At 45.0% G+C, this 19,139-nt stretch overlaps 1 protein-coding gene across 3 annotated transcripts in view; it reads left to right on the forward strand.

The window, feature by feature from the left end:
* Positions 1-2,274: 2,274 nt before the first annotated feature.
* Positions 2,275-19,139, forward strand: part of SCML4 (Scm polycomb group protein like 4) — a 112,238-nt gene continuing 95,373 nt past the window's right edge. For 2 of the 3 annotated variants that reach the window (XM_046674651.1, XM_046674653.1), the window contains exon 1: positions 2,411-2,548. In XM_046674651.1, coding sequence (XP_046530607.1) covers positions 2,491-2,548 — 58 coding nt within the window. In that variant the 5' untranslated portion in view covers positions 2,411-2,490. Of the gene's footprint in view, positions 2,391-2,410; positions 2,549-19,139 lie in introns of those variants that run through there. The other variant, XM_046674652.1, reaches the window with a different exon arrangement.

Raw genomic sequence — 19,139 nt, forward strand, 5'->3', positions numbered from 1 at the left:
TGCTACCTGTGGTCTGAGACAGAAATGTAACCACAGCACCAAAGAAAATCAACAACGTGGCACAGCCTAAGCATCCTGATAGTGGTCCAGGAATGTACAAGATAGAGCTATGTTAGCTCAGAAGGGCCCCTTGTCTTCCTAACAGACTCCTTAGCTTGTATGCAGCCATCTCAGCAAATCTCTTTTCTCTTACATGTTTAACTTAAATTTTTCTTGGAATTAAAAACATTTAGGATTTTTTAAAACATGGGTTTAATTCCTTAAGGCGAACTCCTATAGGCCACAACTATAGTTCATCTGGGAGGAGGTGAGGAAGTGTGGACCCTGAGGATCAGAATCACATACTCTCACAGAGCTGGGTGGGAAAACCAAAACTCCTTTCTTTCGGGCAGATTCTGCCAAGTTTTTTTCCTACTTTTACAGAATTTTGGAAATAATTTTGATTATTTAAGAAAGATTTGTTTTATTTATCTGAAGAAACATTTAAAAGTGAAGACTGGTCTAGCATCTCACACACTCGAGGGGCGTTGCTGAGTGTAATGTGGGACTGTGTTCAAGGCCACAGGCATAGATACAACCGCGGTGGCAGCTGCGACGGAGATGCTGGCCAAACTGAAATCATCCTTTGGGCCCTGTTTTCCTTCCTCCTTCTCCGCTTCATCTCCCTCTCTCCTCTTCCTCCTCCTCCTTCTTTAATAAAATCAACTTGTATTAAATGACCAAAATGTAAAACTACCAAATTTACCTTTTCACTCGCAAAACAAAACAACAAAATTAGAGGATTAAATGAACTAAAGTAGTGAATTTACTTCTTGCTCAATAAGGACAATGCTTTGACTTAAAAAAATATAATTTTTTCCTATGTTTATAATTTGAGGAGAGAGATTTCTTATTTCTTTCTAATGTGACCCTGCATATATATTCAGAAAAACCTCAAGCTGTAGTCTCTTTCTTTTTTTTCACTCTCAGTAACTGTCCAAGTTGTGGCTTATTCCTTAAATAGTCCTAGTTGATGTTTAGTCCTGGCTCAATTTGTTTGTTGTTCATCCCCAGGAGTACGCCTGTGGGTGGCCTCACATTTGTAGAATGGATGTGTCATCTTGTAGGAAATACTTGGGAATAACACCCCACATACCCCAGGAAAAGAGGAAGACCAAACATGAGATGGATTTGACTCCATAAAGGAAGCTATAGGCATGATCTACAGCCGCTGAGCAGGGCTGTTGAGAACAGGCATTGTGGACATCGTGCATTCACAGGGTCTCCAGAGGACAGAGCCCACCTGATGGCACGTAAGAACAACGACAATACCCCTGAATGTGGTGAATGAAACGGGCAGTGGGTAGCTCTGCTCAGCTTTACAAAAAAAAAGAAGAAATCCCTTTACCAGTATAAACTGAGTTGCCACAGAGCACACAGCAGGGCATGGAAGATGAATAGCAGCCTTTTTCCTCTGTGAGGACCGCTCCACCCCATGCAGGCCCCCACCGTGTTCACGAGTGTAGAAACTCATCTGCACTCACACACACAGGCCTGGAGCCCAAGTCAGGGCCCTGTTCTAATGAACTGACCACATATGTGGTATGCAGCTATATAGTTAACACGTATGACCATGGCGTGTTCACCTGTGTCGGCACACTCCTCTGGTAAACACACAGTCTCTCCCTAACCGTGATGTCGTTGGAATATTTCTTTTTGTTTTATTTGTCCAAAGTCAAACATCCACTCCTTCAGATCACCAGTGTCTTATAAGCCCGGTGCTGGCCCACACTGCTGCAGGACTGGGACAAAGGGGTGATGTTACAGTCTGGTTTCCATGGCAACAGAGGAGGGGTAATGAAAACCGAAATGTTGGAAACACCCATTCTGACAATTGTGACATAATTCAGGTTATTACAAGGACGTAACTACCAAAGAAGCAGAAGTGTCATTACCTTGCAGCTCATGTCGGCAAAAAGCTACAGTGCACATTTCTCTTAGTTAGGCTGCTAAGAGGAAGGAAACACCACACACACACACACACACACACACACACACACACACACACATGCACGCCTCATTTTCTGCATGTAAAATGTGTGTGTTCTTTAAAAGCCAGTGGTTGGCTGGTTTTCCGGACATGATGTGGTTGAAGCTGTCATCGTAATGGAAATTCATTGCTGTAGCTATGGTAAATCGAGTTTTCTGCCTGTGCTGAATGCATTAGTCTAATGAGATGTTTGCAGCCGGAGAGCAGGGCTGCTGGAGACTAACTGTGAGCTCCTAACACACGGGTGGAAGATTAGCTTTTGCAATACTCGGTTTGCATGTACTGAAAGTCATCTGTCTTCTGAGTCAACATTCCCGGCCTGGTAAAGAACCAGATCAGTGCTCTGGTGAACGAGCTGTAGGTAAGGGAGATGCACAATCGCAGGGTGTGCCGTCGACACGGGATCCTTCTCTTCTTACTGTCAGCATGACAGCTTACCTGTTTCAGGTTTTCTCGGTTGCATGCCTCCGTCTCCGGCAATGCACGAGTGTCCTGAAGTAAAACCACTGAGGCCGGCAGGTAAACTTAAGTTCCTCCTACTCAAAATACAATGTTTGCTTTCAACCAGATCTCAGAGGGGAAGACGCAGTAGAGAATTACATAGTTTATAAATTTTAGGTATATACATGTTCACTGCTCTTTAACTCTGCATTTAAATATGTAGAAAGTTATTTTTTTCCCCAAACGCGAACTCTAATAACTGGTTAGCTTTTTTCCTTTTTTTGGCATGATGATTTCACTTTGCTTTGTTTTGTTCTTTAATTTTAAAAAATTGCAGTATGTTATGGGATAAAAAATACTTACCTAAAATTTAAATTTTAAAATCGATGTGTTATGAACATGCGAGGTGGCTTTTTAAATTGAATTTTATTTTTAATATCCTAGGTGGAATACTTTACGTGTCTTTGTGCTGGTTTTTCCTAATTTCCTGGGGCAGATGAGAATACGATGTATTGCTAGTTGCTGGTGTTGGTTGGTTTTGGGGAAAAAGTCAGGTGACTATGGAGTGTCAGGAGCAGTCTTTCCAAGTTCAAATACAGTCACCTACTTCCCAGGTGGGGTCTTGAGTGATTGAATCCGGTGACACAAGGCTTCCTTTCCAAGTTGCTTGCTGCGAAGGATAGAAATTGGATGAGGGTGAGGTGCCTGCTGTCTGTAAGTCGTTTGACAGAGTTGTTGAGGGGCTGGGTCAAAGTTCTTTCTCTAATAGTAACAAAAGGTGGCTTGTGATGTTGTCTCTCGATTCTGTGACAGCTCTCCAGATGGTTAGACGGTCAACAGCTTTCTGAGAAAGTGGCTTTTTGGTTGGCCTCAGACACTGTGGTCCTGGAGAGAGTAATCTAGGTGCTCTGGAATCGAGATATTTGTTGTATATTCTGTGTGTTTTCTTCTTTTTCAATCAAAGGAACCATTTTTGAAGAGTGAGAGACGTACTTGCTTTTTTTCCCAAGACAAAAAAATGAAATAAAATCTTTGGAGTGAAAGCATAAAAATAACTGAGAAGGAATTTACAGTGTGGTTAAGGAAGCTACCTAGGGGAACAGTATCTGCGTGGAGTATTTTTTTCACTTCTTGGTAGCATGAGCCCGAAAACATGAGGGGAGTGTTTGAGCAACGGCAGCTGGGCAAAGATTACCTGGAAAAGTAGTCGTGATCATCTAAACTCAAACAAAATGTTCATGTAGAACCTTCAGTTTTAGGAAAGCTGTTGGTTGGCTTCAAAATCTTTACTTTTAAAAGCTATTTGAGACAGATATTTCTAAAAATATGAATGTGTTTTCTTTAGCTCTTTAAGTTGCGTTACGTGGAGAGGTTCTGTCATATTTTAGCAAATGTATCAGTCTGCTTGATTTGTGGAATTATAGGAAGAGTGTAAATCTCACAAAAACCCAGTTCTTTTATGTTTAATATGTTTAAATTTCTTCCCCGTGGCACCAAAATTACTTTTTATTTTGCTGCAAAAAAAAAAAAAAAAAGGGTAAATGAACAGTAATAGAAAGAAGAGAAACGAGAGTAAATTGCTTTCGGTCATTTATTGGTTTTTGGTGGTGTGTTTTCGAGGCAAGTGAAACCAGCAGAAGTGGTTTCACTTTCTGGTTCTTGGCTTCTGGGGGCTGGGGTCGCCGGCTTCCTCCAGCAGCAGGTAAGGCAAGCCGACCAGCTGCTGGAAAGCAAGCCCGCCCCAAGGGCTGTCACCCTGCTGTAAGAACTTTCACACTGAAAATTCGAAAAAGTCAAGACTTTTTAAATGTTAAATAATGTTTGCCTATTATAAAAATTCACGCGATGCCCCAAAGTACCAAGACAGAATTTTAAATTTTTTTAGGCTTTGAATGATGTGAAAATCACGAGCAGATTGCGTTAAACCTTTCATAATGTGGTGGTTTTTATTTATTTTTTTAGTCTCAATTTTGGATCTCCAATTCGTCCACAAGTCTAAGGAAACGTTACTGAAGTTCCCTTAAATCAAAATGAGGAATGCTCAGGGAGAGATAACCTTTACGAACATCTGGGGAGTTAGATTTTAGAGTGTTTTGTAGGTCTGTTTACAGTGTGCCGTGGCAGGAGGACACATCACACACACACTCGCTCCTTCTGACACCTTAAAACGGGCGTTGGGTCTAGGCAGAGATGGGGGCGGAAGCTCGAACCCTCCCCAGGGGCCCCCGGCGGAGCTCCGCGGGACGCTGTTCCTCGCGGGTCTGTACCCCTGGAAGCCTCAGCATCACACTGACGCCAAGTGGCCGGGAAGTGCTTACGGCAACCCACACGTCCTGAAGAAAGCAGAGGCGACACTGCCCCTTGTCAGGCTGGGGGCTTCAGATTCCAAGCTCCTCCAGTTTCCTTCGCTGCCGCTTCCCCTCCACTGAGCTTTCTGCTCTTCGGGCATGGTGTGGCAGAGGAGGGAAAGGAGGTGCAGAAAGCCTCTCTTCTACTACCTATCAAAGAGCATAAAACTCGGTCTGACATCTTAGAGATGAAGTTTATGAAAGCAGTCTCTTTAGGCGTGAACACACGTGCTTCTTAATTTTAGTGGGCAAATTGGACATTGCGAGGAGGAAGCTTTAAGGGCCGCCAGGGACATCTTACTTCTTAATCCTGCGATCTCCCAAGAGCCTAGTTTGAGATTTACACGTTTTTAATGTTTTTGTTGCCTTCAAAGGCAGACAGGTGAGGAGAGAAGAGGGGGATTAAAAACAGCCCCTGGGAGAAAAATCAAATGGTTTGGTACATATGTAACGTAACAGAAGCCACCACTGTGTCTAGTAAATTACTCTAAATTTTAATTAATGAGTCGCAAAAGCCACACCACAAGCTTTAAAAATTACCCCTTTATCAATAAGGTGATAATTAACTTTCTTTGGAATTAACAATTCTCTCAGCTCCGGGCAGTACGCAGCCTAGTAAATTCTGTGGAATGCTGCCAATTTTTAACAATTGGTCTTTTGGCAAACCTACTGGATTTTAATTCAAACGTCTATTGTGACATTTTCCAACGTGGTTCAAAGACCATTAGGATCACCCAAATTATTGTAAAATTTCTGAGATTGAGAGGGCAGCTCGGAATGTTTGGATTGCATTTGAATCTGTCGCTTTCTCTTTCTTCATTTTCCTTTTCTACCTTCCTCCCGCCCCCAACCCCAAACCTCTGCATTCGCAAGAGCGCCACACTCTAGTCTGCTATAAATCTGGGCTAGAATCTCTGCTATAAATCGCTGTGGCGAATCCTGCGCTCGTTGGTACGCACGTACCAAGTTCCAAGGCTTTGGCTGCGAGCCCACGAGGTTCGAAGTGTTTTTCATTGTTGTTGCCCGCATCTCGGTTTCAGTTCTGGCAAAGGTTCGTTCCTTAATATTTCTGCAAACTCTCACCTGCCGCTTGTCAGATGCCGAGATTTAGATTGAGATTCAAAGAAGAGGAGCTTCAGGCAGAAAGGGCCGTTTCGGACGTGCTCACAGCTGTGTGAAATCTGGCTTATTCTGACCTACACGTATTAATGTCTGAAGAGGTACAGAGCATAGAGAATTTCAGAGCAGCCTGCTCCACAAGGAACCCTCTTAGATGCACGTGCCTGCATGCACACACACGCACACACACACACACACACCCCAGTGCTGCTGGTCGCTGGTGGGCAGCATTCAGGGGCAGCCTGATGGCGATGCTTCTATTTGGCCACAGTGGCTGGAAGGCAAGGATGATGGGTACCAACCACTCCTTCAGAAGTCAGACGTCTCTCTCCTCCCTCTGGATTCCTCACACATTAGCATTGGTGGGCTCTTGCTCCTCTCAGCCTAGAGACCTGGCTGGGACAGGATGCTGGTGACAAAGCTTCCTGCTGGGTTAAGTTGGCAGTTCCGACACAGTCAAGAATATCTCTGCCTTTGGGAGGGTAGGATGGAGATGAGCAGCAAGCAGGATGGGTGCGTTCTGGAGTAAATCAGCACTTTCCAATCAGAAGAGTCACTTTGCCACCACTAAGAAGATAAAGCGCCTCTGCTCCTTGCAATGATTACTTTGTGGACTGCTCTTTTAAGGCAGAGAGAATTTATTCTCCAGTGACAGTTCTCACTTTGTGTTAAGTTGAAAAGTCATTCCACTGAGTCTAGGTGACACCCTGGAGTAACGGGGATATGTTCTGAGATCCGCATCACAGGCTTCCCTGGGATTGTCGTTGTTCCTGTTTGCCCAGTTGTGTGTTATTGAGAATCTGGTGACACAGAATGATGTAAGCTCCTCTTTCCTCTCCCACCAATTCAGACAGTTCTACCTAAATTTTTATTTGTGGGGAGGCAGATGTGCATTTCTTTTTCAGCAACTGCATTTATTGATCAGAGAAATGGAACTTGGTCCTGGCGTTGCTGATCTCCAAGAATGATTGCACGCTCCTGCAGCCAGGTTGTGCCACCCCTTTGAAGAAGGGGCTGGGCGAGGAGTGGTGGCCTTACTTTCTCCATAAGGCACACAAAACAGAAGCAGAGGAGTAGAGTTGGCTGTTAGGACAAAATTAATATGCCAGGGAAAATTAGTGTCAATCCTATGCTTTGAAAGGTGCCCATGCTGTCGGGTTAGCCCCATCATGGTGACTCACCTTTTGGGAGTAACAAAAGCCTTTGCCCTTTTTCTCTCTCTGTGCTGATCCTTCTAGAGCAAAAGCCCTAATTCTTTCAAAACAGAAACATATGGCTTGAAAGTAATCCTAAAGAAATATGCAGCCTTTCATGAAGATGAGTACTGAACTTGGGAACAAAAGCTGAGCTGGGCAGAGCAAAGAATTCCCCTGGTTGGGTCCCAGTCCAGCCAAGGGAAAATGGCACTGAACAGAGAGGTACTGGGATAGAACCCTGAGGAAAGAGCCTATTCTAGTCCCTTTCCAATGAGGATCTGACCATCACTCTCCCTCCTAGATCCCCTGGTGCGGTCTAAAAAGGATTCAGTAATAGCTAACAGTAGTACATGGCTGTCAGCTTATAGACCTTATGGGTCCTTTTCTTTTGGATTGGAGAAAAGCTTTTCAGTTTTCCGTTTTCCATTTGTCCACAGGTCATCCTGGGAGATCATTGTTCTAATGAGAAAACCAGGGCTGAACACCAAGGGCTGTGCTTTTTCCCTCGTGTCCACAGCCAGGCCCTGAGCCCTCTCACCAGACCGATGCTAACACTCTCAGTGGCCATGTCTGAGGGTCTGCCTTGGATGCAGCCTTCAAGCTGGCCTGGGGCTGCCTTAGGGTTTTACTTCTGTTTGGACAAGCAACTGAGGCCTTGATAAATGAAGAAAGGGAGAACCGAAGAGAAAAACACAAGGTGGAAACCAACTTCAGGGCATCCACGCTTTTTGTTTTGGAGCTGGGATTGGGAGGTTGTATAACTTAACCAATTCCTTTGGGACTAACCATTTCTAAGCTATTACAAGCCAATAGGCATCATTTTCATTCTTTATAGCTTTCCAAGAAAGAGGCCGACCTCTTTCCTCCACAGTCCTTCGCAGTCCTTTAGGATTTAGTGCCCACTCTATTGGGAAATGATGGTGATGTCAAGGGTTAGTCACATAATTAGCTCTTAAAATATGCTGTTCATCCCAAAAAGAATAACTCGAAAGTGTTGTGTGAGGCATTGGGTTTATTGATCAGTAAAGAACTCTACTGTGGGAATAGATTTCTGTCATTTTTCAGAAATCATTAATCCTTGGTTTGGTTCACTCTGTTGCCATTGTTGCCTGTGCTGGGGGAGCTTGCCATGAAATTTGAGGGTCAATCCAATAGCCATCTGTGCATTCCTTCTTATATTGGGAATTCTCCCTTTCAGATGCCAAGAGATGCATATTACTTTTTAATGAGTATTTATTTTTTTGTGAGGAAGATTGGCCCTGAGCTAACATCTGTGCCAGTCTTCCTCTATTTTGTATGTGGGATGTTCCCACAGCATGGCCAGATGAGCAGTGTGTAGGTCCGCACCCAGGATCTGAACCCACAAAGCCCTGGCCGCTGAAGTGGAGCACTTGAACTTAACCACTACACCACTGGGCTGGCCCCAATTATATCACTTTTAAAACCTCATTTACAAATGGAAATGGAAAGCTGTAGACAGCTTTAAATTTTGGTGCATAAATTACAAAGGATTGAAACAATAAAAAAAAAAACCAAAGACACAAAACCCTACTTGTTCTAATGCCTGGAATCACCACCCACAATATGGAAATACAGCTCTTGTTCTGAGTGCTTGTTACATAATTAATATTAAGTACTTAACGTAAATAATGAGGGCAAAGTGTATGGTGGGGTGATGTTGGTGCCTGATGTGGAAATGGTTAATTGGTCCCACAGTGAGAGGCTCTACAACTGTATGTTGCCTTAATGAGACCAGGTGAATATAAACTCTCTCCAGGGAATTGAAGTTAGAAAATCAAGTTGGCGTGTGATGTGTGTGACAGCATGTGGGGGCCGATGATATGTGTTGGTACAGAGGACTGGTCCTTTCTTTCTATTGTCTCCCTTTTAGTTAGAAGTCATTTGGTGTGAACTCAGTAAAGAAAAAGGCACTAAAAGTTCTCTGATAGCAGAGTAAGGAAAAAGTACATTCAGAAAAGTTTGTTTCACACACTTTTCTTGGGAATCAGCCCAAATCTCTGCTGAGGTCAAGGGCTGAGTTCTTACTAATTGGCTGGAGACCCAGAATAAGGTGGAATAAACTGGAAGTGTAATCATTAAAAAAAAAGTATTTCTGGGCACAGGTTAGCTCACCATTTTTATGACTATATTTGACATTTTCATGCCTGAAGAAAAAAATTTCCACGGGACCAAAGACATAGCTGGTCCTTGTAGATTTTACAGTGGACAGGGTGCGTTCCACGGCTTACTGGACAAGTCAAGCAAACCAGGGCACCCTTTGGCCGAGATTTCCTGTACTCTGCTGTGTACTTGGTAGACTGATTATCAGTTTCCATGGGATTTTCTTTCTCATCCCTGAGAATACAGATTTAGGATGGGACAAGGAGAATTTATGCTGGGACCATGGAGCCACTTAAGTCCCAGACCATTTTCCAGCCAGCTCACCCCTCTGTGGAAGCTGGAGGGTTACAATAATCACCCAAATAATGAATTTGGGGGAAAAACATCTGACATTTGAAGGGAAGAATTAAAAGCAAAACCTGTACTTTGAGAGGTGGTCTCTAAGTGATTCCCAGATTCCTAGATTGAATGGGTTTTCAAGAGCTCTCTCCCAGGGCAAGCCACTGGGCCACGGGGCCCACCCTGTTTCCCTTGCGTCTTTGAAGGATGCACACAGCACAGCCTCCAGCCTCAAGATGTCCACGTGTTAGCAAGGGGATTTTCCCCTCCAGAATAGCCCCCAGTTTCCTCCTTCAGTAACTTCTGCCTCCTCTGAGGGTGTACTTCTGTCCTCAGGGCTGCACAGAACAAATATGAGTGGATCAGCATGGATTCTGACTGAGAAAAGTCAGATTAATGGCTACCAGTAGGACCCAGGGAAAGTACGGTGGCAATGCTGGGCCTCCCTGAACCTCCTCTTTTCACCAGGGATGGTATTCCTTGTCAGTCCCCACTGCTGAGGCCCGGTGTCTTCTTGAATGTGACAAGTGCTTAATAAATATTTGTTGAATGCATGAGTGAATGATTGAATGAATGACACTGTCAGCATGGTGGAGGAAGCATGGCATTGTGGAAAGAGCATGCACACTCTTTGGTGTTACCCTACTTCATTAGCTCATACGATATAATATTGCAGAATTTTCTGGGAAGGTTACTTGGGATATTGTATATAAAGTTCAATGGAAACAGCATATGGAAAAGGGCTTTGTAAACTGTAAAGTGCTGTACGAATGGTAATAAATGTACGTTCCCATTTATGGAGCATCGTATGCTTAGGGATGCTAAGAAAGGCACTCAACATGCTTCACCTTATTTATCTTGTTTAATCCACTTAGGAAGTCAATAAGAGAAGGGCTATGTTTATCTCCATTACACAGATGGGTAAACTGAGGCTTACGTTAAATAACTTGTCAAGGGTCATGGCCATAGGAAGTCTGCTGAGTCTTTTCTTCTCCAGTTTTGAAAGCCAATTGGGACATTCAAGTCTTTTCACCTGTGGGGGCTGAAGAGAAAGAGCTCTTTCATGCCTTAGAGCCAGCTGCTCCTGTTCGGCCTGGCTGGGGTGTTCCCAGATCCAGCAGGTTCCAGAAAGGAAATGATTCCCTGGTGTTTCCACTTGGAAACGCATTTTCGATCCACAGCAAACTTCTTTTAAAGCAGCAGACGCTCAGTCTTGTCACACTCAACCCTCATTTTTATTGCAAATATTTTTTAACGCCCTGTTTACAATCCCGAAGTGAAATTCCCAGAGAATATAATCCACCCACGCCCATAATTTAAGAAAATCCGTATAAAGCCATAACCGAAATATAAAGAGGATTGAAGGCAAAGTAGTGTACAATTACTTCTGGTGGCCATCATAATGAAGTGACCAGGTGCCTGACATCTGCTACTTCCACTTCAGCCTCAAACAGGGGACCAGTACTGGGGACTCAGTTAACACGAGCTGGTGCTGCGGCCGGCAGCTTGATTTTCCAAAATGGTAAACGATACTTGGAATTCCGACCAAAACAGAGAACTGTCTTCCCTCGATTTGCATACTAACTGCATTCCTAGAAAATAAAGTGTATATGACAGCTGAGTAGAAATACATTATGTTTATGTGTAAAAAGAAGTGAGTTCTAGGTTCAGAAAAATGGAGTTTTCACTTATGTAACTATATGACAAGACAGCGCTTGTTAGCGGGACAGCTCCGAGGGTCCAGCATCCCCATCTCTGCCCTCTGAATACAGTAATGCTCACCCCACCCCAACATTGTACGAGATAAAACCATCTCCAACATATTTCCAAAGCGCTGCTCGGCGGGGGATGGTCTCACCACTGCTGAGCACCTGTGGATCGGAGCACGCTGACCCACCATGCATTTCCCTGTCTCCTACTCCCCCAAACACCTGATAATTATGGTTTAGAAAGAAGATGGTGCTGTTGGCCGGTTCCCTACATGATTGCTGAACAAAGCCATCTCAAATATCATGGCGGGAATTTGGGGGGTAAGTTTGACATGCTGGGAAGATGCTGGCTAGCGAATTTCCTCTAAAAACTTGCAACTTGAGGCTAAGAGAGAAGACGCTTTCTATCATGTCTCATTCTCCTTCAGATTATGCATAGGTTTTATCATAAACGTAGTATTTTTTTAAAAAACCTTTGTAAAGTCCCCGCGGTTCTCTGGTTTTGCTTGAATGCATTAATGCTTTCTGAGGACTGTGGTGGTGCAGGCTTTGTCCTAGGTATCCACACGACAGCCCTGGGACGTCTCATTATTCCCCTTCACAGACAAAATCCCCGAGATTCAGGGAGCTTAAGCAACTGGCTCCAGGTCGCCCAGTAAGTGGTGTAACTGGTCTCAAAGCCAGGTGTGTCTGACTCCAAACCCATCCCTTTGCCCCAGTGTGAGCTGGCTCCTGTATTAGTTCTGGATGGTACGCTTTGATCCAGGATGTGGAAATCCTGTATCTGAGGACTTTCTCGTTATTCAGAACGTAAAAATGGGGAGGAGGAGTAAAGATGGCCACAGATGCTTTGACGTTCTTTCCACGGAGCTGTGGGGTCTAATTCCCCTCTCTTTGACTCTGGGCTATCCTAAGTGACTTGCTTGACTCATAGGATGTGGCAGAAGTGACATTCCAGGGTTGACATAAGGAGCCTTGCAGCTCCACCTGGGGGTCTTGGAAGGCTCGCTCTCGGAGCCCTGAGCCACCACATGACAAGTACGACTGCCCCAAGGCTGTGGGGTAGTGAGATGCCCAGGAGGGTGAGACAGCAGGGAGGGAGAAGGAGGCAGGAAACATGGAGCCGCTAGACATGTGGGTGAAGAAACCATCTTGGGAGTGGATCCTCCCGTCCCAGCCTTCCCAGCTGATACCCCAGAGATCAGAGACAAACGGCCCAGTCAAGCCGTTCCTGAGTTCCTGACCCACAACATGGTGAGACATAACAAGCCACAAGGCTTGGAGTAGTTTTAAATGTAGCAACTGATAAGTGGAACATGTAGTCATGGCGTTCTTTCTGTTGTATTGTGTACCGAGGATTATTTTTGATGCCTATGAGAGAAGGATTTTCTACTTGAAAAGGAAGGTAAGATTCACTATAAAATACGGTTGATTTTCATTTGCTTGGGATTGAAATGAGAGACGGAAGTTGTTCTATATACAGTGACCATCAGAAGTGTGTGTTTTCAGGGGGACTATTATTTTAGTAAGTGTTTAATTTTACAGTTGGTTTATATATTCAAAATTTTAACAAAAAATACTTGATTTGAGTTTATGAATGTGACATAACGTTTCATTTAAAAATTAGATAGGCCATTTAAAGATTTAGTAAGTATTAAGTAACTACAGTACAGGAGGTGTATGAATCAGGGTTCTCCAGAGAAACACAACGAATAAGATAGACAGATGAATGATAAATAGATTGATAGATAAATGATAGATAGAGATTTGTTGTCAGAAATTGGCTCACATGATTGTGGAGGCTGAGAAGTCCCATGATCTGTAGTCAGCAAGCTGGAGACCCAGCAGAGTGGATGGTGTAGTTCCAGTCCAAAAGCTGGCAGACTCCAGACCCAAGAAGAGCCGATGTTTCAGTTCGAGTTCAAAGGCAGGAAAAAAACCGATGTCCCAACTCAAAGGCCATCAGACAGGAGGAATTCCCTCTTACTCAGCCTTTTTATTCTATTCAGGCCTTCAACTGATTGGATGAGGCCCACCCAAATTAGGGAGAGCAATCTGCTTTACTCATTCTACAGACTCAAATATTAATCTCATCCAAAAACTCCTCACAGATACACTCAGAATAATGTTTGACCAAATATCTGGACACCCCATGGTCTAGTCAAGTTGACACATAAAGTTAACCATCACAGGACATGTTCAGACATATCAAATATGCAAAGGTTGTACCTAAGGATGAAGTTTGGTAAGCACAGCTTTGAGCCTTAGGCTGTCCCCGTCTCTGGTCCGAGGGTTTGGAGCTGAAATCCTGGGTGGTGTTGCTTAGTTCATCCATAGGGACTGGGATCCTCTGAGTCCTTCCCAAAATGCCTCCTGGGAAAGTCATCCTTCAACTTTCAGAGTAGCTTTTAGAGAATGTCCCTGTTGGTGACTCTCATTCTGGGGAAGTTTGGGCCACCCTTCATGTTCCAGCTGCCCTCTCAGGAATGGCCATTTCCCAGCATCCCACAGCTGGCCGCCATGTTTACTGCCAGTGCCTTGGGCTACCCACAGTTTTGCAGCTGCAGTTCAGGCTCCCTGCCAGCTTCCACACAGGATCATATGTCACAGCAAGCTTGGTCCTCTAGTGAGAGAATGTCTGCCCTGGAAGTCAGGGTCATTGGACACCCTGTCTCACTATTTAATGTTAAGTCTGGTTCAGCAGTGACAAGGAGCTCAGAGGTGATGTATATGATATGACATCATAGGAGCTATGATTGGTCCATGCCTCATGGCCGTGAAGGCAGCTGGACATTTTCATGCCCGCCCTGGGCCCCACTTGTTTATGTGATGCCATGTGGCACCATCAATTTCACTTACCCACTGTCCACTCTCTGAATTTGTGTCCAAACTACCCCCAGAAGCAGGATAAAAATCTTTAGGTCAGTGCTTTTCTCTCTTTAGCCTCGTGGACTTGAATTGTCATTGCAGAACAGAAAATCAGTGATGGGCACCTCCTTGGGATGGAAGAAGACATGTCTTTCTCTTTAGGCGGATGCCTTTTGATTGGGGCATTCTGGGCAAACCTCAGCTTACTCAAAGTGCTGCAAATCAGTGTAACCAGTTCTTGCTCTCTTCCCATCTTCAGCTGTCTGAGAGAGGGGTGGAAGTGTCCACCCCGTGGAATGATGAGTCATGGTAGGACTAGAGAGAGGAGCGGGGTAGGTTGATTCAGATGTAATACAAGGGATGACAAGAAGCACAAAATTCAATAAAGAAAACAAACAAGTTCACAAAAACAAGGTGCATTTATTTTAATTACATATTTATAGGATGGAAACGGCAGTGATCTCTGTCCCATGCTAAAGACGAAAATGTGTTCACAGTGCCTGTATTTGCCTGCTGGGGCCTCCATAACAAAATACCGGAGGCTGGGCAGCTTGAAGAACAGAAGTTTGTTTTCTCATGGCTCTAGAGGCTAGAAGTCCAAGATCAAGGAGTAAACTGGTTTTTCCTGAGGGCTTTCTCTTTGGCTTATAAATGGCTACCTTCTTGCTGTGTTCTCACAAGACCTTTCCTCTGTGTGTGGGCACAACCCGGGTGCCTCTCTCTCTTCTTGTAAGGACACTGGTCCTATTGGATTAGGGCCCCACCCTTATGACCTCATTTAACCGTAATTGCCTCTCTAAAGGCCCTGTCTCTGAATATGGTCACATTGAGGGTTAACCCTTCAACATACCAATTTTGGGGGTACACAATTCAGTGCATAACAGCGCTTATCTTAAGATTTCATCTGGCGGTTTTCATCTATTTCCCTATAAACTCTCAATGGCAAATGTGCCTAACAGTGGTCTCATGACTTAGCAAACACCTACATTTCTTCAAATTTTAGGTCAGTCACATTTCTGCTGTACCCACTCGAGATGGCCAAGGGAAGTACTTCCCAAAGGTTCCAACTCTCCCCTCGGGGCAGAGGAAGTCGTCTGGTGTTTCCAAATCCTTTTTAAGTGGCAACTGGAGCCTCCCCCTATCTCCTTCTCCCCCAACAGTGCAAGTTCACAAAGTCCATAAAATTGATGAAACTAACCAAGGAGGGTTGTCTTGATAGAGTTAGTCTAGCGTCCCCCAGCTTGTGCTTGCTGACACAGCTCCCACTGTGCCTTCCGCCTCTCCCAGTGGGACATAAGAACACTCCCCCCACCCAGTGGTCAGAAGACATCCCAAGATGCTTTGTGCACCAGTTGGAAGAGGGAGTCTTGAAGATACAGATTCTATTTGAGTGAAAATTACTAATCTCGCTTTCATCTGTTTAACTAGCTTTTCTTGAACTCTTCAATCTGAGACTTCCCTCTAGTTCTTGAGAGATTAATTTGTTGAAAATGAATAATTATTGCACCCTGAATTTTAAGGTGGATGGTTGGATGCATCGTATTGCATCCCCACGAGGTGGTTAACAAGCTTCTTTGTAAGGAGACCGAGAGGCCGTAAGTTAAATGTCTTGCTTCAACATCAGTAACAGCAGCAGGGTTAGGACAAAAATCTTTCATTCTTGAATCCTAGGCCAGAGCCATTGTCAACTGGCCCATAAAGTTTTCCTAGAATCCCTGATCTGAGAGCGGGCAATATGGGATGCTCAAGCATGGAGACGTTTGAAAATACATTGCTTATGACATATACCTCCAACACTCTCCTTACTCATGTTTGAGAGTGTGAATTGAGTTTGACACTGGCCTGTCACAGTTTTGGTTGATGTCCCAGGCATTGAGAGAAAGCACCAGGAGAGTGGTCTTTCCTTGAGGCCAGTGGTTTTCCTGGGGGCTTTGTTGGTGCCTTTCTTTAACCACATACCACCCAATGCCCCCTGACTGAAGATTTCCAGTGGATGCTGGGTCCCGGTGTGGCAGCAGTGTGGGGAGGGCTACAGTGAGAATGAGTGCCCTTGGCTTTGGGTTCCTCGCCTGAGAGCAATGGCATCAAGATTGTTGAGTAAGCCTCCAGGACAGATGCCAATGCCCAAAGGGGCCAGCACCAGGGCTCCACCTTGTCAGCCCAGGAATGGCCTCTGCTGGTTAACTGCCCCTTCCCCACTCACCACATGAGCATGGGGACTGGCATAGAGAGGTGCTCCCCATGTTTTCTGGATGGATTAAGGATATATGGACAGAAAGGGGGATGGGGGTTACGTACCCAAAGACCTGCTTGGCTAGCTCCCCGAGGTCCAGGTTGGAATTTCAACTGTATTAATGGATCTCCACCTACATGTTCCACAGGCACCCTAAAGTCAACATTTCCAAAGCCTGACTCATCATTTGTCCCCTTTCTCACATCTTCTCCTTTATTCTGACTTCATGAGAGCTATCACTGCTTCCCCATCTATCCAAGAGGACAGTTTCAGAATCCCAAATTCTCCTCAAGTTCAAGTTCTAATTGATGCTACTTCCAAAGGAGTTTCCTGCACTTCCCCCTTTTCTCCCTCCACCCTCTCCTTTCCCTTGCTCAGGCCCTCGTTAGCACCCTGCACCTGGACCATAGCCTTGGCCTTCAGCCCAGCCTCTCTGCCTGCAGCCCCCCCTCCCTTCACCTCCCCCTTCATCCCCCTCCCTTCACCCCCCTCACGCATTCCTCCAAGGTTATCTTTGTCAGACATTCATCCACTTTAGTGGCTCAGCTGCTTACAAATCTCAGACAGATTCCATTGCTTACGTCAGTGGTTGCCAAATGTTTGGACTGTGGCCCCCATCACAGATAATTCCTCAAGTGCACATCCCCAATATATATATATATATATATTCATAGATTATATACATACTACTATATTAATGCATTACACATATTATAAACGTACACAAAAATGTTTTGACATTTGATATGAAAAAGGCCACATGAGCCTTTGCCTTTCCCCATACATTCTCAAAGCCTCTGTTTCTTTTCACTTTCGATTCTTGCATCCTGGAATTCTCTTCCCTCGCTTTTCCAGGTGATGAAATTCTATGTGTCCTTCAAAACATGACTTACACGTCACTCCCGGAGCCTGATCCTCCACACAGACTTCCTCTGTGCCGCCTTTATATACGGTATTTAGATCTTTAACCTTCTCCTGCGGCATGACTTGGGAATGTTCTGGCAGGTATGAAGGAAGAAGGACGGTATCAGGATGTACGTCTCTATTGTTGCCAAAAACAAAACTGTAATAGTAACATATCTTTCCTTCCTTGTAAAACATTCCAAAGGTGTGTTTTGTTTTCTACCTCCATTTCAACTTTCCTGTTACTCCGGGTAAAATACGTCTTCCACAGATGAGTGCGGAAGCAGGCAGCCAGACAGACGCAAAGTGGGGGGAGTAACTGAGGGAGATGTGCAGAAGTAATACCCTCCGAGTATCAAGCAATTGGGCTAATATGATTTAGAACAACAGGATGGGTGAAGTTTGTGTTTGTTTTCCTCCCCATCTGTAATTAATTCACGGAAGTGCTGGAGGATGTTAAATTTCGTAAACGAATAATAGAACCGTTCTTTGAAATAAAAATGGTGGCAGCAACCTAGTCATTTTACAGTAGCGTGAACGGAAGATAATTACAGTTTGAAAGACTGTCCCCATCCAGCATGAGAACAGAGAACACCAGCGGCTTGTTGCTGTGAGCACAAATTGCAAAGTTTACGTGTGTGGCAGGGAAGTGGCGAAGGATTTTCCGCGTCTAGCTGAAGAGAGCGCTTAACTCACTTTTTAGCTATTTCAACCAGTATCCTACGGGGAATATGTGCTAATAAACATGACAATAACATTGTAATGGGACAAGAAGGGCTGACACAGCGTTTTGTTCATTTGTGTTCAGCATCAGCAGGGAGCTTTGCAAGCCCTGGGCAATGAAACAGGAGCATATCGGTTTGACTGTAGGCATTTTAATTAGAAGTCCTGGGAATATCTCTGTGCTGTGGCAGTGGAGTGAGACCGGCCCCACGAAGATTACCCAAGGCACGCTTTCCTCCCAGCCTTCAGCAGCCGTTAGAAGGTTTTACCCGAGGCAGGGGGTTGGGGGAGGGGAGGAAAAGTTTCTAAGAAGAGGAGGACTTCTGGTGGGCTGGCATCCAACTCCAATTAGCTACTCAGCTGTCAGCACCCACAGCCCTTGTTTTAACAAAGTGGTGGCAAAGATTGACAGAAACGGCTCGACCCCATTATGGATCCCAAAGCATTTTTAAAAGGCTCTTTCTACTCTCGCTACCTTTCCGTAATGTGGCTTAAATACAATGCACGAATAAAGACATCATAAATCAAAAGCTGTTACCGCACATGGCCCCTGAAATTTATGGGTATTAAGTAGAAAAAGCTTAGGAACATTTCACCAAATAATTTTCCAATCCCCTAGGACTCATTTGAATTTCCCTCCTCCCCGCCGCCATTGCTGCTGCACGTTCCCCGGCTGCCAGGGATTTATTGCGCAGGAACACCTGAGCCCCAGGGTGGAGGCAGCAGACCCTTTGCCACCAGACAGGCTGATTGATTCTTACGGGCTGGAGCTCAGAGCTCTGCCCAGCCACCAGCACCACATGGGCAAAGAGCCAAGAACCAGGAGAAAGACATGGCAGCTGCCCTCAGATCAGTGATGTGGCCTTGGCAATGGAAGAGTCCGTCAGCACTGGACCGCTGTCCCCATTGCTTTCACCTTTTGCCCTGGGGCTGGAGGGTGGGGAACTCCAGAGGGAGACAGTGGGACTCATTGGAGGTAAGGGGCCCACTGCCAGGCCAGGATGGGGACTTGCTACTCAAAGCCAGCCCCTTCTGTGATGGTTCTGGGCCACAAGTGCCCTTTGGAGACCCAGTGCTCAGTGCTGGGAGGCAAGGTGCAGAGCAGGCCGT

This window comes from Equus quagga, chromosome 11 (assembly GCF_021613505.1).
Source record: "Equus quagga isolate Etosha38 chromosome 11, UCLA_HA_Equagga_1.0, whole genome shotgun sequence".
NCBI lineage: Eukaryota > Metazoa > Chordata > Mammalia > Perissodactyla > Equidae > Equus > Equus quagga.